The sequence below is a fragment of the Coregonus clupeaformis genome, chromosome 29 (assembly GCF_020615455.1).
Source record: "Coregonus clupeaformis isolate EN_2021a chromosome 29, ASM2061545v1, whole genome shotgun sequence".
Classification (NCBI taxonomy): Eukaryota; Metazoa; Chordata; class Actinopteri; order Salmoniformes; family Salmonidae; genus Coregonus; species Coregonus clupeaformis.
This window is the reverse complement of record NC_059220.1, coordinates 22,956,491-22,981,458: the sequence shown is the minus strand read 5'-3', so window position 1 is coordinate 22,981,458 and position 24,968 is coordinate 22,956,491. Positions and strand designations below refer to the sequence as shown.

The 24,968-nt window shown below is 45.8% G+C and overlaps 1 protein-coding gene across 1 annotated transcript; it reads left to right on the top strand.

Moving 5' to 3' along the window:
* The first annotated feature begins 8,228 nt into the window (after positions 1-8,228).
* Positions 8,229-9,133, top strand: LOC121544462 (E3 ubiquitin-protein ligase TRIM35-like). The gene has a single exon (XM_041854388.1). The coding sequence runs from the start codon at positions 8,229-8,231 to the stop codon at positions 8,883-8,885; it is 657 nt and encodes a 218-aa protein (XP_041710322.1). The 3' UTR covers positions 8,886-9,133.
* Positions 9,134-24,968: the final 15,835 nt, after the last annotated feature.

The window sequence follows — 24,968 nt, the reverse complement described above, 5'->3', positions numbered from 1 at the left end:
AAAACAACCACACGAACACAGCTGGAGTGTGAAATAGATACAAGAAGAAACAATAGGTTGTTGTGCAAGTTTACAGAGAAATGTGACAGTTGCCTAAATATGGGCTAGGAGTTTTCTCAGGGGCGTAGTAAAGGTATAAAAAACATTGTGCATTGTATGATTTTCAGAGCGCTCTCAATGAATAAAGACTGACCATTGCAGAAAGGGGTCTTTGTTTAATTTATTTAAACTAGAGATTTACACCTCTGGGAATTATTCAAAGATTTAAGAAGTGTTTGACTTCAACCATTGAGATAACAAAATTCTTGTGACAATGGTATAAAATGTCTGATAGGAACACTGTGAGGAGATCAACATGCTGCTAATAGGATGTGTGCTATCATGGTTTCAGCCTCCCACAGGCCCTGAATCCTGGGTGACAGCTTTGTGACACACCAAATGTCTATAACAAATGTCCTGTGAGGAGAGCAGGGTTTGAACAATCAAACTGTGATCACTTGTGGTCCAAGGCAGAGAATAAACTAGGATGACAGGACCTCCTGACAGGGCTGTGACATGCACCTCCTGTCCTCTCCGCACCACACTGGGAGGCTCCACTCTGATTTGTGACCTCACGCCTCAGTGTCATGCGGACGTGAGGGAATAAATAAAACTGGACACCTGCCACCTGTAGAAGGATAAACAATTTGTTTTAAATTAGATGCCCACTCAACACTCACCCACTTTCTCAACTAAGGCCCTACTTTCTCTCTCTCATTTAACCGTCATAAAAAGGAATCAGCTGTTCCCTATCAGTCAGTCAAAGCGGTCCTCAGCATGTTACAACCGCTGTCCTGGCCGCTACTCGAACCGCCTGTAACATCCAGAGTGTTGTCCCCCATTGCCCCATCTCCCCAAAGCATGAAGTCTCCTGCTACTGGCTGAGTCTGCCAGGTCTATTAAGATTAGATTAGAATTTATGAAGATTGCCTCACCTGGCTCACTGGTATAATATATGCTGCTGTAGTAATTCACATTTGGTCCTTCATTTCCTAAGCAGCCAGGGGCCCCCATATTTCACCATGACAATGTAATTACAGGTCCACATTAATAAGTCCTTATTGTTTAGAATTGGGGCTGAAGAAAACACTGACTATAAAACTAAAGCCGTCTTGTCATTCACATGGATGTTTACCTAAGAACAGAGGGCAAAGTGATTTACACACACAGCTTACAACCTTATTGATTACAGGGGGGCTTTCACAGACACACAAACACACACACCCACATGACAGATGTGCAGAACAGAGGATCCACAAGCCCTTTGTGGACTGATTAGCAGGAAATCTCAGTAATGACTTGTGATCCAGGGGATAAGTAAATGGATAAGTAAACTAAATGTGTGGTTTAATACCTTAAACCAGGTCTAATCTGTCTTGGCTGTGTTGCTGTCTGGTCTTTGATGCTTTATATCTTTGCATGCCTTGAGCAACACATCATTTCTTCTGTCACTATTCACTTCTGTTTGTCTACCTGATTTAGTAGTTGCCCTTTGGGCATTTTGTCACTCATACCAGTGTATAACATCACAGATTTCAATGGCCTGTGAATTAGGATTTTTTGTTGTTATTAAAACCCTTTCCTACAGTCAAGTTACCAAATCGCTCTCTACATCTACCACTCTCACTCTGTGTCTCACTTGTTTCCTTCCTTTCTGCTGCAGAAAAACTTGTCAGGAAGGAAGGAAATGAGTGAGCCACAGGGGGGCTCAGAGTAGGATTGTATCAGAGAGTATATAAAAGGTAACTTATTCAGTGGTTCTGAGATGATGACATATGGTCTGAAATTGTGTCTTTGGGCTGTTTGCGGTCAGAAGGATTTAGCCTTGGCCAATGAGAGAGGAGTAGGAGTGTGGAAATCACAGAACGCTATAGAAGGTAGTGAAGACACATCAAGGTATGGTTTAAAAATGGCTTCTGTACTGTGTGTTACTGCTGATGGGTTTCCTATAGTGCATTAACGTAACCTTTTCTCAGTGCTATATTTGTTCACATGGGCCATTTCAGAGCCATTATCGAGCTTGTCAATTCCCCTATCCCTTCCCTATTTTAATGAACATGTTTTCTAAGCAGATCAATACGTTATTTTTATGTCTCACACTTTTCGTAAATATTCTTTCACAAATCAATACAGTGCTTGATGTGCTGCATCACCTCCTCCCCCACATGCAACCCCTACCCCATCTTCCAAACACACAAGGTCGTCACTGCATGGTAAGATGGTTAGTGGTGCTCAGCTTTTATTCCATGAATCTTATGGGCATTGATGCAACCTTTTTCTGCCTGATCAAAGATTTCACTAAATTTGGTATTTGTTTAATATAAGCTTACAGTGAGTACGTTGTTGATCTAGGTCAAATGTACAATCAGGAATATATCACAGATTGTATGTGAAAACAGAGCAGTGCAGCACAAAAGGTTTGCTGAAAAGGAGCAAGTATGATGTCATCGCTAGCCTCTCAGCACTCTTCTAGCCGATGAAATCGATTTAAACATTAAACCGAGACTCAGGGCATTAGAGATGTATTATTTCAACATGGGAGAAGAGACGTGGTTCTCATGAAACACATATCCATTCTCAGATCAGATAGTTGCAGGGTCTGTGTTAGGGCGGGGACATTGTTTTACTGGAGATGGGGGGGGAGTTGGCAGGGGCTTGTGTGATTACTGCTTACACTGATTTATAACTCACTTTTAATTATCTGAGGGGGACTAGAGCCTGTGCCAACAGCTACATCCTCTGATGTTGGGACAGGAAGGGGAGAGCGAGCCCTCTTTGGTTACCACCTCAGCTCCTGCCCCTATGGTCTGAGACTGAGACAGGGGTCCTGGAGTTTCAGCAAGCCTCAGTGGACCAGGCCAGATGGATGTGTCTGAAATGTTTACCCGGTATGGGATCTGAGGATTCTTAATGGAAATATGAAGCCATGTTCTACTGGACATGGAAGTCTAACTAACATTCCCTGGTGACCTATAAATTAGACTGTTGTGAGGGCCACACAAATCACTGCCTCAGCATATCTTCTCTAGTTTCTCTCTCCTCTACTGTAGAAAGACACTGGCAGCTCCTGAATTATAATGACTTTTGTAGTTGTTTAAACAATGTAAAAGTTTTGACAAATATCCACACAAAATCCCAGTTGAATATGAATTTTATATTCCTGACTTTCATTTTAGTTGATATCCCTAATTGGATTCAGTTCGCAGTTCAACAAGTGGCCAGCTTGATCATTTAAAAAATTATATCTGTGATTTATAGTAATCATCATGTCATTTCCATTTAAGGGTTAGTTTATTTCTGCTGAGAACCTTGAAAGCCATTAAATCTTGGTAATGAGATTTTCATTATAAAAAGAGCAGCAGACGATTCATGGAACCTCTGAGGCTGAGCAGCGACATTACTCCAACTTCCTTCACATCCTCTCTCCTTCACATGATCAATGGGGATAACCAAAGTCAAACGATCATGACTCTCATGTAAATATTGTTGTTTCTAAACCCACATGAGAAAGAGTCAGATGTGTGTGTGTGGTTGTATTTCTGAGGGAGCCATCCCTTATCTCTCTGATTGGCTGTTTCCATTCACAAACACTAAGTAAACAAGACGCTCTGTATGAAACCATCCCAGAGGAATCTTTCAGCATAGCCTGTCTGCATGGCATCTGTAACAATGTTCTCCCTCTCTCCTTCACTCGCTCTCTCTCATCTCTTTTTCGTGCAAGAGTAGCATGGCGGCTTATGTAAGGCCTAACCCCTGTAGTTCCAGGCAAATTGAGTCGTAGAAACTCATTGGTGTAATTTGGATAATGAATTCCAAAGATATCCCCACTGCTTAGGTAAGCCTAGTATGCTTAATTCTACAGCCTTGTTCTTTAAATCAATATTAAGCCTTAATTCCTGATTCTGATTCATTTGTCAACCTGTGAGTTGAATTTAGCGAGGGTGGCCAGGAATGGGTTACATGACTTCCATGACTAATGAATTTGATCATGGAAATGAATAAAGGAATTATTCCATGGTATGAACATACGTCTCATATGGAGTCTTGAAATCTGAAGGGTGGTGTGCAACGTCAACATATGTCTTTTTCATATTTTAGAGACATACAAGGGTTGTTGCTCACACCAAACTCACCAGAACCAAAAAAAACATTGTGGCCCCACTGACAGTAATAGTGTTGTTCATTACCATCATGATTATCATAAATGAGGAGTTTTGGGAGCCTGTAGAACAGTGGTATTCAAACTTTCACAGTGGGGAACCCCATTTTTTTCTGCCAGAATTTAAGGGGATCCCCCCAAAAAATTTTGGGAATTTCTCGCGACCCTGCCTCACCCCAAATATAATGAACAACTTTAAAATAGATACATTTTCATCTCTTATCAAAATGAAAAGAAACCAATAAAAACATTTACTCAATAAAGTGTTATTTTCAAATTATCTTTCTCAAAACATTAATGTTGTCCATAAAATAATCTGCACTCTTAATTGTTTTTAAATTGTATTTTTTAATACAAATAAAAATAAATGCCGACCCCACTGCAGTTTTTCGACTTTGAATACCACTGCTGTAGAGGGAGGGGACTAGGGTAAGAGGGGTTAATTTGGAGCAGGACTGTTTTCGTCTCTCATAATTATTTTTAATGTCAGTCATTAAGCCGTCCCTTGGGGGAGTGTTGAAGCAGCAGTCATCTCTGTTTGGGCTTTAGATCATCATCAGCGCTGCTTTTCCATTAACCTTGCTCTGTTCCCTTATCCCACAGGATGCAGTCACTGAGGCAGTTTCTGCTAATCCAAACAGTTGTATAAAAAACCTTATGTACACTCCCCTACGTATTTATTCGGACAGTGAGGCTTAAAATGTCAAAATTTGGCTCTATACTCCAGCATTTTGGATTTGAGATCAAATGTTTCATTTGAGGCGACAGTACAGTGTCACCTTTTAGTTAAACGTTTTTTTTCATGTATTTGGACAAATGAACTTATAGTGTATTAAAGTAGTCAAAAGTGTAGTATTTGGTCCCATATACCTAGCACGCAATGATTACATCAAGCTTGTGGCTCTATGCATTTGCAGTTTGTTATGGTTGTGTTTCGGATTATGTTTTGCCCAATAGAAACTGAATGATGAATAATTCAGTGACATTATTGTAAATAAGAATAGAAGATGTTTCTGAATACTTCTACATTAATGTGGAGGCTACCATGATTATGGATAATCATGAATGAATCGTGAATAATGATGAGTGAGAAAGTTACAGAGGAATAAAGATCATACCCCCCTAAAAATGCTAACCTTGTTATGGGGGCATGATCTTTGTGGATCATTTGTGCAATCCGAAACACAACCAAAACAAACTGCAAATGCATCCAACAAGTTTGTAGTCACAAGCTTGATGTAGTCATTGCATGCTAGGAATACTAAACTTTGGACTAAATTGAATACACTATAAATGAATTTGTCCAAATACTTATGACGCGTTCAAATGGACTAGATACATAAAGTGCATTCATTTCTAAACGGTAAAACAGATATGTATGAAAATATGCTCAAATTCTGTACTTTCGCCTCATATAAAATATTTGATCTCAAATCCAAAATGCTGGCGTATAAAGAAGTTGTAGCTTCACTGTCCAAATAAATACAAAAGGGAGTGCATGTCAAGACTATACTTACCACTTTTAATGTGTTCTATAATATAGGCTTTAGAAGGCTCTTTCTCTACTTCTTAATTTCTCTCTTTTTAATTTCAACCCTTTAATGCGTGTGAGTGCGTAAAAATCATCTGTCCTCGGTTGCAACACTCACTGCCGATTTCCAAACTGCCTCTGAAAACAACGTCAGCACAAAAACTGTTTGTTGGGAGCTTCATGAAATGGGTTTCCATGGACGAGCAGCCACACACAAGCCTAAGATCAGCATGCGCAATGCCAAGCGTCGGCTGGAGTGTTGTAAAGCTCACCGCCATTGGACTCTGGAGCAGAGGAAACAGGTTCTCTGGAGTGATGAATCATGTTTCACCATCTGGCAGTCCGATGGACGAATCTGGATTTGGAGAACGCTATCTGCCCCAACGCATAGTGCCAACTGTAAAGTTTGGTGGAGGAGGAATAATGGTCTGGGCCTGTTTTTCATGGTTTGGGCTAGGCCCCTTAGTTCCAGTGAAGGGAAAACTTAACACTACAACATACAATGACATTCTAGACGATTCTGTGCTTCCAACTTTGGGAAAGGCCCTTTCCTGTTTCAGCATAACAATGCCCCTGTGCACATAGCGAGATCCATACAGAAATGGTTTGTCGAGATCGGTGTGGAAGAACTTGACTGGCCTGCACAGAGCCCTGACCTCAACCCCATCAAACACCTTTGGGATGAATTGGAACGCCGACTGCCGACACACAGGTACAGACACACTCATACGCAGACACGCTAGCACACGCACTCTACACACACGTACATTGTAATATTGTTGAATGGTGGTATTATACATTTTGTATTGTAGATATGTAGTGGTGTAATAATGTTATATGATGAACTGTTTTATCTTTTGTTTTTTGTGTGATGTAAGTGCCTTAATGTGTTTGGACCCCAGGAAGAGTAGCTTCGGCCTTGGCATCAGCTAATGGGGATCCTAATAAATACAAATACAAATTATTTTGGAATGAGATGTTCAATGAGCAGGTGTCCACATACTTTTGGTTATGTAGTGTACATTGAGGTAGTCATGATTGACTGCTGAGCAGCGTTTTGAAATCACTGAAGTTACGATAGTCGGTCTCCGCCTCATCTCTTGACTTCACATAACCTTTTTCCCGTTCCCGGAAACTCTAAACTGCACCCAAGGTGTGGGTGTTGGCCATCCACATATTTTCTAGCTGACTGGTGAGGGAAACAAATAAACTTCTGCTTTGTCAACAATATAAATTGGTATATTAAAGTCCTTCTCTGAAAACAGGTACAGTATGTTGGTTTAAATTATCATTTGTATGACTGGTCTAAAACTAAATGTAATGAAAGCCCACAGTAAATGCAATCAAATGGTAATATGCTACAGTATGTGATAAATTAATGTATAAAAGTGTTTGGTTAAACAAATAAATACTACAAAACTTTGCAATTTTGGGTTGTTGGGCAGATTTTGGGTAGTGTGCCAATATGTGAAATTTCATTTAATTTCTAAGAGAGCCTGAAGTTTTGTTTCTATCTCTCTCTCCCACTCCCACGCCTACTATTGACTCGCCCTTACTCTCCCTCTTATACACACACACACACACGAACACACACACACATTCTTTCTCTCATTTTAACTCATACTCTCTCACTTACTCTACAGCACTCCTGTGAGGATGGCAGCCAGTTTCTCTCTCCTGGAAGAGGACCTGTCGTGTACAGTGTGCTATCAGATATTCAGGGAGCCAGTGATCCTGCTCTGCAGCCACAGCTTCTGCAGGGCCTGTCTGGAGGAGAGCTGGAGTAAAGGGGAGACGCAGGACTGCCCAGTCTGCAGAAGGTCCTCCAGAGACCAGTCGCCTCCCAACCTGGCCCTGAGGCATGTCTGTAAGACTCTACTGAAGGAGAGGGGGCATAAGGACACTCCTGGGCCCACAGAGGAGGCTACGGAAGGACACTCACAGGGTGGAAACACCAGACACAGGGGGTTTACAGGGTGTGTGTGGTTTACACTCCCAGAGGCTCCAGCTCTTCTGCCTTGAGGATGAGTGTCTGGTGTGTGTGGTGTGTGTGTCGGAGCATGCAGGCCACAGCTTCTGTTCTGTGGGGAAGGCAGCAGGCGTGTTCGTGAGGTTCTCCCCATTCCATAATTTGTATTTGTATTTATTAGGATCCCCATTAGCTGATGCCAAGGCCGAAGCTACTCTTCCTGGGGTCCAAACACATTAAGGCACTTACATCACACAAAAAACAAAAGATAAAACAGTTCATCATATAACATTATTACACCACTACATATCTACAATACAAAATGTATAATACCACCATTCAACAATATTACAATGTACGTGTGTGTAGAGTGCGTGTGCTAGCGTGTCTGCGTATGAGTGTGTCTGTACCTGTGTGTCGGCAGTCGGCGTTCCAATTCATCCCAGGCCAGAGGAAGGAGGGACTCAGACCCACACTGGAGGCCTTGGAGGAGAAAATGTCTGCCTTCTGCAAAGCTAAACTGTGACAAAATGGCTGCTCACGTCGGGGTGCAGGCCCAGCGAGCAGAGAAGCAGATAAAGGACGAGTTTGAGAAGCTACACTGCTTCCTGAGAGAGGAGGAGGTGGAGAGGCTAGCTGCACTGAAGGAGGAAGAGGAGGAGAAGAATACAAGGATGAAGGAGAGAGTGAAGGAGATAAGTGAGATGATGTCATCTCTGATGGACACAATCAGGGCTGTGGAGGAGAAGCTGGCAGTGGATGATGTGTTGTTTCTGCAGAGCTACAAGACTATGATGGAGAGAGCACAGAGTGCGTCTCAGGACCCACAGCTGGGCTCAGGAGCACTGATCAACTTGGCCAAACACCTGGGCAATCTCAGTTTCCAGGTCTGGGAGAAGATGCAGGGGGCAGTGAAATACATGCCTGTAGTTCTAGATCCAAACACAACACATCCCTACCTCTATCCATCTGAAAATCTGACCAGCCTAAGATCCGAAGACAAAGGACAGAGTCTCCCAGACAACCCACAGAGGTTTGATTCATACCGAGACATCCTGGGTTCAGAGGGGTTAACTTCAGGGACACACTTCTGGGATGTGGAAGTCGGAGAAAATGATGACTGGAGGGTAGGGGTGGCCGGTGGGTCTGTTAGTAGGAAACAGGGGTTAGATGAAGAAGAAAGTTGAATATGGGCTGTTGGGGTAGCTAATGGTGAACCTTATAAAATGAAGAAGAATACTCAGAGGATCAGAGTTTCGCTGAAGTGGGACAAACAGGAGGTGTCCTTCATTGATCTTAGTTCATACACACAAACCCTCCGAACATTGAATCACAAATTTACAGAGAGTACGTATCCATACTTTTATTTGTTAAATGGTCAACCACTGCAGATCCTTCCAGAGAAAGTCTCTGTAAAGGTGGAAAACCATGAACATTAACCCCTACTAAGCTAACACTAAGCTAACATATGTCCCCTGTAGCTCAGTTGGTAGAGCATGGCGCTTGCAACGGCAGGATTGTGGGTTCGTTTCCCACGGGGGGCCAGTATGAAAAAATGTATGCACTCGCTAACTGTAAGTCGCTCTGGATAAGAGCGTCTGCTAAATGACTAAAATGTAAATGTAATATAGAATTGTTTTAAGGTGGTTATACCATGGATCATTTAGCTACTTGATTTAGAATGTTTTGATTATTTGATAAAATAATGAGTTTGGCCTTTACTGCTATAGCCCATAGAAATGCATTGAATAACACATAAATAAATGGCAAAACAGACAGTCAAAAAATAAATCATAAGGAATAAGGTTTTGAAGTGTTTCCTATACTGTATCTAGGAGATACTGTTTAAGAAAACGCAGGAAATATTTATATATTTTTGACACATTTAACCCCTTTTTTTGTTGGCACAAAAAAACTTCCATACATTTTTTAAACCGGTACTGGGTTACATTTTCAGACGAGTCCCGTAACACTTGTAGGCGTCGTAGAATAAAACAGAGAACGCCACTGTGTTCGTGAGGTTCTCCCCATTCCATATTAGTTTTTTGACCAAACCGTTCAGGTGCTACAGATGTTTTCGTGAGAAGTCGGGATGTCTACTGGTCTGACAAACAGCGCTGTAGTTCTGCCACTTTCCACTGCAGATGCGGAAGGCCGACATACTGTAGGCGGATGCAGTGGATTGAGAAGCAGCCATACAAAAAAACGGATATCTCTATCTTAAACAGATTTTAATGGGGATTATTTTATGTTAATTAGAGAAGGGAAAGGGGATACATAGTCAGTTGCACAACTGAATGCATTCAACCGAAATGTGTCTTCTGCATATAACCCAACCCCTCTGAATCAGAGAGGGGCGAGGGGCTGCCTTAATCGACGTCACGTCATCGGTGCCCGGGGAGCAGTTGTTGTTGGGAGTTAACTGCCTTGCTCAAGGGCAGAACGGCAGATTTTTCCACCTTGCCGGCTCTGGGATTTGAACCAGCATTGTTACATGGTTTGGTAACCTGACAGTGCAGCTCAAAGCCCAAATCTTGACCAAGACAGCAGGGAAGATTATAGGAATTATAACAACACAGGATGAGACCCAGATGCAGACACAGGAGGCAGATGGTTCGAGTTTCTGATATTTATTAAAATACAAGGGGCAGGCAAGAGGTAGGTGGAGGACAGGCAGAAGTTCGTAAACCAGGTCTGAGTCCGAAAGGTACAGGGCGGCAGGCAGGCTCGAGGTCAGGGCAGGCTGAATGGTCAGGCAGGCGGGCTCAGTGTCAGGGCAGGCAGAAATGGTTGGAACCGGGAGGACTAGAAAACAGGGACTAGGGAAAACCAGGAGTATGGCAAACCAAGCTGGTAGGCTTGACGAGACAAGACGAACTGACAACAGGCAGACAGAAAACACAGGTATAAATACACAGAGGATAATGGGAACAATTGGGAGACACCTGGTGGGGGGTGGAGACAAGCACAAGACAGGTGAAACAGATCAGGGTGTAACAGGAATCACACTTCCCTCCGCTCTCCATTTCTGAGGAGACCAAAAGAGAGACCAAATTACAAAGTAACTTTTCTCCTCTTCATATTCTCATCAATGTTACTTTCCTTTGGTTTTGTGGCATTTGATGCAAAACAGAATCTATCCCATTGTTATTTAAAAAGCTGTTATGAGAATTTCTGTGATTGAACTAAAGTAGATTTAGGCTTATTGTTAATTTAGAATCGTCAGCTTGCCAAACACATTATCCATGTGCAAGACAGGACTTGCTAGCATTGTGATGAAAGCTTTCAATGCATGTTCTTTTTTAATGCTTTATCAGTACGTTTCAATGTAAAAAGGTAAATATTGAAAAAAGGCTTTTAAATTGATTTATTTGTTCTTTAATAAAAGAGACAATGGGCAAATATGTTCTATGTTTTGGGTGGTTAACTTCCAGAAGATTGAATTCCAACCCTTCTAAATGACCATGCCTGGTGTGTTGGAGCCCTGGGGAATATGAGGATGAGGATGACCAGACATGGAGAATCTGCTTCGTCACGCAGCTCTGCCTCACCTTGTCTCAATCTCGCCATCCTGTCTCCTCTCCTTTCTCCACGGCCCAGTCGGCTTGATCGCATCAATAGAAATCCTATTCAAACCCATACTGGAGAAGAGCTGAAAATCAATGGCTTGCATATCACCTGATTAGATCTCTGTGTGTGTGTGTGCCGGCCTGTTGTGTGTGGGGCATGGGGCTGGGGCCCCGCAGGCGGCAGCCCCTCTACATGGGAGACAATAATGAGATTTCCCCGGCCTCCAGGACCCCACACAACAGACACAGTGATCATATTAGTGAAAAGGACACTAAAACTTTTAAAAAGCTATGACTTCATCCCTGTCTGTCTGTCTGTCTGAGGGGAATGAATCTCCTCTGGATTGGCCACGCTCTCTCTCAGGGTACTGTAACACAACACAGGCAGTAGGCCTACTGTTTTTTCTTGAGCCTTTCGACCAGTTCTCGTATTTCTCTCTGGCGACCGTGCCTCAGTGTTCCTGTATGCCTGCCGGCTAAGCAAGTGTGACCGCTTTGGGAATCGTGGTGAAGCAGCTGTTAGGTGTGTGTGGAGGCTGTTGGCTGTCTGTTGAAGCCTGCGCTAGCTGAAGGTGGTGGTCATGGGGGGGGATTGATTGTGTCACTTTGATGGATTAGTGATCTCATTGCTAGCTCCAGCGATTAGGTCACCGGCCCAGGAGACAGCAAACCACCTACTGCGAAATGCTGATGCTAGACTTGTTCACTGATTCTAAGTCACTGCATCAATGCCAAGCAGAGCTCCAGATAGTCAGAGGGCCTCCGTGAATAATAGGCCAGAGTCCCCTTAGAGAGGAAGGAAGCGGATATCATGGAATCAGTGCAACACACACACCCACACACGGAAACATTTACTGTAAGCCCCCAGCCCTCCCTCACCATAATGAGATTCCTCTCTTCCCATGAGCCCACCTTCATTTGTTCAGTGGTGAATTCTCTGGCTGTTAAACTGAAGGATGGACTGTACAGGTTGTCTGGCTTTTATCTTTTTCCATGATTCATCTACATCTCTCCTTTGAAAGGGAGAGGTACAACAGTGTTTTTAGTCATTATTCCATCTGAGACAAGCAGATCTAACCAGCACTGGAGAAGAGGTAAAATAGACTTATCATCTTATGAGGGTCATCCCATACTTTCATTGAGGCATGGAAACATTACTGTACCAAGAGAGATGACTGCATTAGGGTTTATGGGATATTACAGTAGAAGCTATGGCATCAGGTGGCTATGCTCTCTTCATACAGCCAAACGATGCCATGGTGACATCCATCTATCCCACACCACTTTACAGCTGGATTCACATGACATAAATGTGATTAAGTAGGGGAAACAGTTGGTTTTATTACCGCTCCAGAAATCATACAATATTGTTCTCCATAATAACACAATTTTAATAAAGGGCACATTTCAATGGCTTGTCTATTTCTATTTAAAGCTCTCTATGTTAGAGTGGGACATTTGTGTTTTTGCCGGTTTCAGCATGTTCCTAATGACAGACCTGGTCAGATATCTGGAAATATTAACTTGCTATATTATATTGTGCAATGGCGTCAAAATCAGACAGAGCTGTATGCCTAGCAACAGCTTCAAGAACAGTATTCCCTTCCTTCTCCCTGTCTCAGGCGGGGTCACTTAGAGGTCACTTTTTTACAATTAGTTGCACCAATACCATGTACTTTCATGGAATTTTGATTTCTCTGTGATACTGTATGTAACCACACACTACAACCAGGTAACTCATTTCAAACGGTAACTCTAACAATGTAACTGTCTGTGGCAATGTAATGTGACAATGGAACTCTTTGTCAACTAGAAGAAGAGGACCTCCAGCTGTAGTAAAAGCCTGGGCCATGTGAAGCTGAGGCAGCAGCAGCATCATAAAGATAAAATGGGTGTTCTCTCTGGCCTCCATTCTCTGGGCTCCTGCAGAGCCTTTTGTCTGAATACATACACAACTGTGGATGGATGCGTTTTATAGCCTGTGTCATGGAGAAATACACTCCTATTCTCAATGATTGCTGTCGCCTGCTGGGCATGCTTATCATGCTATTGTCATTGTTTTATTGGCGTAACTAATGGATCTGATAAGACTGCTTCTGCCAAAGACTTGCACATGCCATGTGCATATGTACAACAGCAGGCTTTAGTAGCTCTGAAGTACAGTACAATAGTTCAGGTGTAGAAATGTACTGTGTTGGTTGTTAACACGACAAAGACTCTTACATTTTCAAGATTGTGTGTTAGTTAGAAAACAATACCGTGTTGACATATGCATAGTAGTTGATGATAGTTTCTTAGGAATGTTTCAGTAAATCAAATTAGAACTGTAAATAAACTCAAAGTTTATACTTCTTTGTTCCAGATCACTAGCCAAATTATTAATCTATGTTCTGTATACTGAGTGTACAAAACATTAAGAACACCTTCCTAATATTGAGTTGCACCCCCCTTTGCCCTCAGAACAGCCTCAATTTGTCGGGGCATGGACTCTACAAGGTGTAGAAAGCGTTCCACAGGGATGCTGGCCCCTGTTGACTCCAATGCTTCCCACAGTTGTGTCAAGTTGGCTGGATGTCCTTTGGGTGGTGGACCATTCTTGATACACACGGGAAACTGTTTAGTGTGAAAAACCCAGCAGCGTTGCAGTTCTTGACACACTCAAACCAGTGTGCTTGTCACCTACTACCATACCCCGTTCAAAGGCACTTAAATATTTTGTCTTGCCCATTCACCCTCTGAATGGCACACATACACAATCCATGTCTCAAGGCTTAAAAATCCTTCTTTAATCTGTCTCTGTAAGGGATCGGGGGTTGGCTGGGTCTAGACAGAGTCTGACACTTCCCCGATCTACAGAGAGGGGGAGTCATCAGACTCGATCTGGTTCACCTGCGTTCTGAGCACACCTGTCAGTAATTAGTGTAGGATATAAGGTGTGCTCAGAAGTTCAGTCGGTGCGAGGTATTGTCCCTTTGTGACTTGCTAAGCGTTTTGTTCAGAGAGAGAGAGAGATAGTTTGTTTTGATTACCAGTGTACCAGACCTGTGCTTCGTTGTTTGACTCCCCGAATTGCTTAATCCTCTGCTTGTCTATCCCAGTGATTACCGTACTCTGAACCTGTGTCCGTGCCCTCGACTACGACTACGCCCGCTCCCTTGGTACCTCTGCCTGTCTCTGCCTTGCCCGGTTTTGACCACAGCTCGCCAGACCACGATTAAGCTATTCCCTTGTCTGTACTCTAATAAAGCATCGCAATTCTGCGATTGGATCTTACCACTCTGTCCGAGTATTCATTACAGAATACCTCGCCCAACCATGGATCCAGCGGAATTACAGAGGCGATGGGAGATACAGGAGAAACGGATGGATGAACTCCTGCAGCTACTCAACGCTGGTGCGGCTGAAGGCACCACCCCGAGCACGGTCAGTCCTCGTCAGGCACCTCCGATTTCTCTACCGACAAAGTACGACGGGGAACCTGGCAAATGTCAGGGGTTTCTACTCCAGACGTCCCTGTATATGTCCTATAATCGTACTATGTTTCCCGATGACCGTAGCAGGGTGGATTTCATTATTTCTCTGCTAACGGGAAGAGCACTGGATTGGGCTACTGCGCTTTGGGCAGCTGAGGTCCCCGAGTTGAATGCGGAAGTTCAGTTTAAGAGACTGTTCCAAGAGGTGTTCGACCACCCAGTATCTGGGCGTAGCGTGGGAGACCAACTATGTGAACTTCAGCAGGGCCGTCGCACAGTAGCCGACTACGCTTTAGAGTTCCGTACTATAGCAGCCGGTAGCGGATGGAGCGAGACTGCTTTGCTCACCGTTTTCCGAAGAGGGCTGCGCAAAAAGTACAGACTGAGTTGGCTTGTCGGGGGAGATATCACTGCGCTACATGAGTTTATCAACATCGCCATCTCTATTGATAATCTGATAGTGCAACACAAGGTATCCACAGTCCGGGGAGCTCTCGGTCACTGGTCCTAAGCAATCGACAGAGCGGAGGAGAGAATCTGAGGAGGAACCCATGCAACTGGGACGGTCACCTCTACAGGGTTCGGTGAGACAACAACGTCGGCAAGACGGACTATGCCTGTATTGTGGTCAGTCGGGTCATTTCATTCGGCAATATCCGGTACGACCAAACCGTACCCCAGAATATCGCCTCGGAACTGCCAAACCGGTGAGTGAGACTCACGTTTTCAACATTACATCTAAACAAATGTATGTGCCAGTTACCTTATCTGTTGGAGAGAGAGTGCGCAGGTTGGAAGGTCTTATTGATTCCGGGGCGGCTGCCAGTTTTATGGATGTGTGTCTCGCTGAGGAATTGGGAGTTCAACTTATCCCAATTCAACCTCCCCTGCGAGTCAACACGCTAGACGGTGAGCCCATGGGCACTGGGTTCATTACGCACCGTACCGAGGAAATCAAGTTACAAGTGGGCTCCATACACCATGAGAACATCATTCTGTTCGTCATTTCCGCTCCACAGGAGCCGCTAGTTCTCGGCCACCCCTGGCTCGTCACCCATGATCCGGTCATCTCCTGGAAATCTGGCGATATCACTGCTTGGAGTGAGGTATGTAGGGCAGAGTGCCTCAATTTACCGTGCAAAATGTCTACTGTGGAGGATGCGCAGGGTGCGGTGTCTACTGTTGTTCCTACAGAATACCAGAATTACGCGCAGGTGTTCTCCAAGGAGAGGGCTACCGTGTTACCACCTCATCGGGCCTGGGACTGCGCGATTGATCTGCTATCCGGGGCTACACCTCCTCGTGGAAGAATCTACCCGTTGTCACAGCCGGAACGAGAATCGATGAGCAAGTATATTGATGAGGCGCTACAGCAAGGGGCCATTCGCCCATCTACGTCTCCCGCCGCATCCAGTTTTTTCTTCGTGAAGAAAAAGGATGGCGGACTGCGTCCTTGTATAGACTATCGAGGTTTGAACGATATTACCATCAAAAATCGTTACCCTCTTCCTTTGATTCCAGCAGCCCTCGAGCAGGTGGGGCAGGCCTCAATCTACAGTAAACTGGACCTCAGGAGTGCGTACAATCTGGTGCGCATTAGAGAAAGGGATGAATGGAAGACCGCCTTCATCACACATCGAGGACACTACGAATATTGTGTCATGCCCTATGGACTTACCAACGCGCCCTCAGTATTCCAGGCGTTCATGAATGACATTTTCAGGGACATGATTGATCGCTTTGTTATAGTGTACATTGATGACATCCTAATATATTCTAACTCTCTGAGTGAACATGTGTCCCATGTACGACAGGTTCTGGATCGGCTCCTACAACATTCTCTGTCCGTGAAGGCAGAAAAGAGTGAATTCCATGTCACTATGATTTCCTTCCTTGGGGCCATACTCACTCCCGACGGGGTTAAACTGGATGAATCCAAGGTGCAAGCGGTACAAGACTGGCCTCAACCCCAGACGGTGAAAGAACTCCAGAGATTCTTAGGGTTTGCCAATTACTATAGACGGTTCGTGCGTAATTTCAGCACAACCGCAGCGCCCCTGTCGGCGATGACCAGCTACAAGGGTCGCGGTCTGAACTGGACGGAGGGGGCAGTGCGTGCGTTTGAGACGTTGAAACAACGCTTTACCACCGCTCCTATTTTATGTCAGCCGGACCCTACCTTGCCGTTTATCGTGGAAGTGGACGCCTCGGAGGTTGGAGTTGGAGCCGTGTTATCCCAACGCCAAGGTGAGCCGCCTAAATCACGACCCTGTGCTTTCTTTTCAAGGAAACTGAATTTGGCCGAGCAGAACTATGAAGTGGGTAATCGTGAATTACTGCCGGTGAAGTTAGCACTGGAGGAGTGGAGACATTGGTTGGAGGGAGCAGAGCATCCGTTCCAAGTGCTCACGGACCACCGCAACCTGGAGTATCTTCACAGTGCCAAACAACTGAACTCCCGACAGGCAAGGTGGTCTTTATTCTTCAACCGTTTCCGTTTCACTGTCTCTTATATCCCCGGGTCCAAGAATGGTAAGGCGGACGCGCTTTCCCGACGGTTCGAGCGCGCGGAAAGACCCGTGGAGCCAGAACCTATCCTCCCCATGAGTTGCCGTGCTGGTCCTGTGAGGTGGGCTATCGATGACACTATTCAGGAGAGCCTACAAGCGGAACCAGCCCCTCCAGAAACCCCGGTGTCTAAGGTGTTTGTACCAGCTCCGCTTCGACCTCAACTGATGGAATGGTGCCACACGTCGCTGGGATCTGGTCATCCCGGAATCACTCGAACTACACGACTCATCAGCCGAAAATACTGGTGGGATTCCCTCACAGATGACGTCAGAGACTATGTATTATCCTGCCCCGTATGTGCTCAGTCCAAGGCGCCTCGTGCACTACCGGAGGGTAAGTTGATGCCATTGCCTACTCCTCAACGACCCTGGTCGCACATTGCAATAGACTTTGTTACCGATCTACCAGAATCAGAGGGCCATACTGTAATTCTCGTGGTCATCGATCGATTCTCCAAGATGTGCCGGTTAGTACCCATGACCCGTTTACCTAACGCCACTCAGATGGCTGAGACGATGTTTAACCAGGTGTTCTGGCAGTTTGGTGTTCCGGAGGATATTGTTTCCGACCGGGGACCCCAGTATGTATCCCGGGTATGGAAGGCCTTCTGCGAACGCTTGGGCATCTCGGTGAGCCTCACCTCCGGATATCATCCCCAGGCCAATGGGCAGACAGAACGGCTCAACCAGGAAATTGGGAAATATCTACGGCAACAATGTTCGCGGCAGCCGCAAGAGTGGAGCCGATTCCTTCCTTGGGTAGAGTATGCTCAGAACTCACTCATTCCCACTTCCCTACGTCTAACGCCCTTCCAGTGTGTTCTAGGGTATCAACCACACCTGTTCCCGTGGGATACCGCACCAGGGATGGTACCGGCTGTGGACGAGTGGTTCCGTCGGAGTGCGCAGGTCTGGGAGACGGCCCATCAACATCTCAGTCAAGCCTCACAACAGCAAAAGACCTACGCCGACCGACGCCGGAGACCTACTCCCACTTATCAACCCGGGCAACGAGTGTGGCTGTCTACCCGAGACCTGCGGTTCCGACGGAGCTGCAAGAAGCTCCAACCCAGGTACATCGGTCCTTTCAAGGTACAGAGACGTATTAACCCTGTCACCTACCGTCTGTTACTCCCTCGACACTACAGGATAAACCCTACGTTCCACGTCTCCCTGTTGAAACCTGTCCACTATAGCCCGATGTACCCCCAATCGCTCAACAACCTACTACACCACCTTTGGAGGATGAACAGGACACCACCTATACAGTCCACGAGATACTGGAGTCAAGACGGAGACGAGGGGGGCATCGAATATCTCGTGGACTGGGAGGGATATGGACCTGAGGAACGGTCCTGGGTCCCTGCTAAGGACATACTGGATCCCGCTCTCAAGGCCACTTTCCACGCTGAACACCCAGATCATCCAGGACCCCGACCCAGAGGAAGACCACCCGGTAGAGGTAGAAGGCCGTCAGGAGCCGGCCCTGGGGAGGGGGATACTGTAAGGGATCGGGGGTTGGCTGGGTCTAGACAGAGTCTGACACTTCCCCGATCTACAGAGAGGGGGAGTCATCAGACTCGATCTGGTTCACCTGAGTTCTGAGCACACCTGTCAGTAATTAGTGTAGGATATAAGGTGTGCTCAGAAGTTCAGTCGGTGCGAGGTATTGTTCCTTTGTGACTTGCTAAGCGTTTTGTTCAGAGAGAGAGAGAGAGAGAGAGAGAGAGAGAGAGAGAGATAGTTTGTTTTGATTACCAGTGTACCAGACCTGTGCTTCGTTGTTTGACTCCCCGAATTGCTTAATCCTCTGCTTGTCTATCCCAGTGATTACCGTACTCTGAACCTGTGTCCGTGCCCTCGACTACGACTACGCCCGCTCCCTTGGTACCTCTGCCTGTCTCTGCCTTGCCCGGTTTTGACCACAGCTCGCCAGACCACGATTAAGCTATTCCCTTGTCTGTACTCTAATAAAGCATCGCAATTCTGCGATTGGATCTTACCACTCTGTCCGAGTATTCATTACAGTCTCCTCCACTTCATCTACACTGATTGAAGTGGATTTAACAGGTGCCATCAATAAGGGATCATAGCTTTCACCTGGATTCACCTGGTCAATCTATGTCATGGAACGAGCAGTTGTTTTGAACACTCAGTGTATATTACAGCCTGAGAAATTGATTTGTTGTGGAGAGCCCTTTAACTGTGGCTATGTTCAAATTAAGTCTTGTCTGCCCTCTTCAGGTCTAGTCAATGAATGGGAACAGCTACAGTATATCTGTACAGTAATACTTTATGCAGATCCTCAAGGAGGCAACTGTTCTGAACTCAAACCTTCTTCTAGAGAGTCTAGGGAAAATCTTATTTGCATTTAGATTCCTTTTTATTTGGACCATTTCTCCTGACCAGCACTCTATCAACTACTGCAGGAGTCGATTAGTCCAAGTGCGGCCCAGAAAGACAATTCCATAGATGGCCCCATAGAGAAGTCAAATTAGAAAATTCCTAATAAGGCACGACACTTTAGTCATCACCTTTGTGCACAAAACATCCATTGAATTATTCAAATCGTTGTTGCTGAGGCCGCTTTTTTTTCCATCGCTCAAAGCAAACGTTTTTAACTGTTATATTGCTTCGTAAACAACAGTTTTAGACAGTGCAGTGCTTACTTTTGGGTCCTTTTCCAACAATCCAGAGTTAAGTTAAAGGTAAAAATGTATATATATAAAAAATATATATATATATATATATATATATATATATATATATATATATATATATATATATATATATATATATCATGCTCTTAGGTCATGAGCCCAGCTGGTGAGGGGAAGTGCTAGTTGGTTTTGTTTAGCTGTCCACATAGGGCTGTACAATCTAATTCACATCGAAATTGACATGTGCAATATCCATATCGCAAGAGATCCATATCACATGCAATACTTTGAAACGCCATTCAGCCATGTGTAATATTCGTTTTATACACCATTTGTATGAAAATGTATGCACTCACTAACTGTAAGTTGCTCTGGATAAGAGTGACTGCTAAATGACAAAAAATATATATGTAAATTTGTTGTCTCTATCCTCTTGCGGCTGCTTCCCACACACACCAAGATCCGCCCCCTGTCACTCAAGCAGTGCAGTTCCTCCTCTTTGCTGTTAGATTCAGTGTATGGTTTGCATGCTGTTCTGTTAGGTCAATTGCAGTCCGCAGATTGTTCCAAACAAGAACGATGCTGCTTTCCACTTTGCTTCTTAATATAAATCCAATGTAAATCATTATATTCATTTGATTCCAACAGTTCATCCAAGTGCTTTGATCTATACTGATTTCTTTTTTTAACTACATGCAACAATTTCAATTTCAATGAGTTACAGTTCATATGAGGAAATCAGTCAATTGAAATAAATCCATTAGGCCCTAATCTATGGATTTCACATGACTGGGAAAACAGATATGCATCTGTTGGTCACAGATACTTTTAAATAAATGGGCCTCACAATTGGCCTCAGGATCTCGTCACGGCATTCAAATTGCCATCGATAAAATGCAATTGTATTCGTCTGTAGCTTATGCCTGCCCATACCATAACCTCACCCTCATCATGGAGCACTTTACATTTTGTGTATATATTTCTGTTCAATGTATATTTCAAGTGAAATCGCAATCGCAATATTAGGTTAAAATTATATATTTTGCCTATATCACGCAGCCCTATGTCCACGTCCTTGGCACGCTCTGGCAGAGTTCCCAGAGCATGTTCAAGCTATACTGCTGTCTGTCCAGTACGCACAGAGTGCTAGTGCGCAGTGCACAGGTGTAGTAATCCCAGTAAAACCAGATTTAGAAAGATGGCAGCAACCACGAAACGATGTATGCGAACATGAGTAGAATACTTTGAAAACGTCTTGGACGTGGGTTTTACCAGTAATACACATCCAACCTAATACTCAGCGGCCTCAGGTGACCTCAGAGAATGGATGCAATTATCGCAGACCTAATGTCCTACTGAACAGCATAGTACTGTAGGTCAGCTTTCAGCCAGTTGGAGACCAGCCCTGCATATGCAGCACTCAAAACACACACACCTTAATGATTGCATTTATAGGGTGACATCATCATACATCAGCATACAATAAGAGACGGTAAATGGCTGTCAAGTCAGAGAGATTGTTTCTAACAGATTAAACGGACACAGGCACTGCTCCCCTCAAATGTTCCTTTCACAAGCACACAGTCAGAGACTCCCATTATACCATCATGCCAAACACAAATGAGTCAGTGTACCCCTTTGACTGTCTTCTGAATCAGATTGACTCTGGGGTTCAGTGAGAGTTAGTGGGGATGTGAGTGGGTTAATATCAGAGCTACAGCAATCTAATTCATGATTACAACCAATATGGAGTACTTATTATTCAGAAAAGGGCCCAGAGTGACAGTGTCTGGTTCTATGAGTTATGACTTCATACAGTAATCTGTGTAACTATACAGAGGACCTCCATACAGTAGAATGGACCAGGAGAATTAGAGCTGGACTCTTATTTCTGTCACGATCGTTGACTGAACACACGGACCAAGGCGCAGCGTGATAAGCGTACATACTTTTATTTAACGTACTTAACGACAAAAACAACAAACAAACGATACGTGAAGTCCTGAGGTTATAACACAACAAACCTTTACGGATCAAGATCCCACAAACTAACTGGTGCCAACAGGCTGCCTAAGTATGGTCCTCAATCAGAGACAACGAGCTACAGCTGCCTCTGATTGGGAACCACCCTGGCCAACATAGAACTAAACGATCTAGAACAAAAAACATAGAAAACTAAACATAGAAAATCCACACCCTGGCTCAACATTTAAGAGTCCCCAGAGCCAGGGCGTGACAGTACCCCCAAAGGCGCGGACTGCGACCGCGCCACACAAACACAAGAGGGTAGGGGCCGGGTGGGCATTCCGCCTCGGAGGCGGATCCGGCTCCGGGCGTGACCACCACCTTTTCTCCACCTCCCCGTTGCGCCCCTGGTCTGGACCCGACGACGGTGGACCAGACCTTACCGGCTCCGGACTGGAGCCGCTGGCCGGAGCTGGACTGGACACCGGTGGAGCGGATTGCTCTGGCTCCGGAGTGGATCCGCTGACTGGAGTTGGACCGGACCCCGGTGGAGCGGATTGCTCTGACTCCGGAGTGGAGCAGCTGACCGGTGCCGGACCAGGCACCGGTGGAACAGGCACGGGCCGTGCCGGACTGGACACACGCACCACTGGCTTGGTGCGGGGAGCAGGAACGGGCCGGACCGGGCTGACGACGCACACCACTGGCTTGGTGCGGGGCGCAGGAACGGGCCGGACCGGGCTGACGACGCGCACCACTGGCTTGGTGCGGGGAGCAGGAACGGGCCGGACTGGGCTGACGACGCACACCACTGGCTTGGTGCGGGGAGCAGGAACGGGCCGGACCGGGCTGACGACGCGCACCACTGGCTTGGTGCGAGGGACAGGAACAGGCCTGAGCGGGCTGGCGACGCGCACCACTGGCTTGGTGCGAGGGACAGGAGCAGGCCGGACCGGGCTGGCGACGCGCACCACTGGCTTGGTGCGGGGAGCAGGAACAGGCAGGGCTGGACTGGGAACACGCACCATTGGCTTGGTGCGGGGAGCAGGAACAGGCCGGGTTGGACTGGGAACACGCACCATAGGCTTAGTGCGGGGAGCCGGAACGGGCCGGGCCGGACTGTGGAGGCGGACTGGAGGTCTGGAGCGGAGAGCTGACACAACCCGTCCTGGCTGAATGCCTATTTCCATACAATATGTGTGAGGCATCAGCACAGGACGTACAGGGCTGTGCACTCGTACTGGCGCTACAGCACGTGGCACTGGCGCAGGATATACGGGACCGAGGAGGGGTACTGGAGGCCACGAGCGTTGAGCCGGCACACACCGTCCTGGCTGCATGCCCACCTTAGCACGACACGTGCGTGGTGCTAGCACAGGACGTACAGGACTGTGCCGGAACACTCGCGGCACAGTACGTGGCTCCGCCAACCACCCTTTTAGCCCCGCCCAAAAAGAAATATTGGGGCTGTCTCTCGGCGCTTCCTCCCCGGCCGGTACCCTCTGCGTTGCCGCTGCTCCTCTCTGTAGCGCGCCTCCACAGTCTCCTCTCCTGCCTGGGCATTCACCTTTGCCCATGGTCCTTTCCCCGCGAATATCTCCTCCCAAGACCACCATTTGCCCACCTGCGACATCGCCATCTTCTCCTCCTGGGCACGCTGCTTGGTCCTCTTATGGTGGGATCTTCTGTTACGCACGTTGACTGATGACTCGTGGAACCAAGGCGCAGCGTGATAAGCGTACATCTTTATTTCGTACACAACACACGAACAAAACAACAAAACGATACGTGAAGTCCTGAGGTTACACAACACAAACCTTTACGGAACAAGATCCCACAAACTAACTGGTGCCAACAGGCTGCCTAAGTATGGTCCCCAATCAGAGACAACGAGCTACAGCTGCCTCTGGTTGGGAACCACCCTGGCCAATATAGAACTAAACGATCTAGAACAAAAAACATAGAAAACTAAACATAGAAAATCCACACCCTGGCTCAACATTTAAGAGTCCCCAGAGCCAGGGCGTGACAATTTCATTCACCAGTAACAGTATGGAGGGTTTATCCCATCTGATGCGTCAGTCCCTTCTGACAAGGAGTTAATCAAGCCAGATACATTCAAACCCCACATGGTCGGTTTGGGGCAGTGGGTGTGAAGTGGCTTGGGAAGATGTATGCTTGGGTTTAGTCAACTCCATGTTCCCTTGGAGTGGAGAGGGGTTTTTCTGTGATTGTGCAGGCTCTTCTGACAAAGGATCAGTCAAGCGGGATAGCCTGAACATTGTGCGCTGAGTCCTCTCATCCCATCCAATCCACTGTGAAAAGACACTGGAGCAGATCAATGTGTGGGTTTAGTGAGGTCCATGATGCTATAAAGCACCTGCCATGGTCTATTCCCTCTTGACAAAGAATGAATCAAGCGAGATCTATCCAACCCATGTGTAGAGCTGGGTGGTATTGGTACTGTAATAGTAGCTGGGAGGATAAATGCTTGGGTTTAGTTAAGTCCATAATGCCATTGAATGAGTCCTTGGAAAATAATGAATCAAGCAGCATTCTCCAGAGAAACTGTCACTCCAATCCAACTACATTTATCCACCCTGAACGGAATCATTGTGTTTGGGAAGATGAATGGTTGTTCAAACCAGCTGCCCCTTAACAAACAGGAAAAGGACGTTTCTACAGACATGCTGTATATCCATACTGTAGTAGACATGGTTGTGAGGACCTGGCTGTGGACCCATAACTGGTCACTGTAGAGTTGGGTACCATCAAGCAAAAGAGAGCCATTGACACTATTGAAGATTCAATTGAATTTAGTTTGAATGGTAAATGCAAGACAAGACACTGAGAGGAGTCATATATGCTTGAGGTGGTGTGAGCTGAAAGCTTAGTGTTTGTTTTGTGTGTTTGCTTCTTGGTTGTATTTCCCCCCTTAAGGTACAGTACTGGAGCGATGAAATTGGAACAGAAAGCAGCATGTGGTTAGGATGCATCAGTGATAAAACTAATATTGCAGGATAATGATCATGG

Coding starts and splice junctions, on each gene's coding strand:
- LOC121544462 (XM_041854388.1), top strand. CDS start 8,229: ATGGCTGCTCACGTCGGGGTGCAGGCCCAGCGAGCAGAGAAGCAGATA.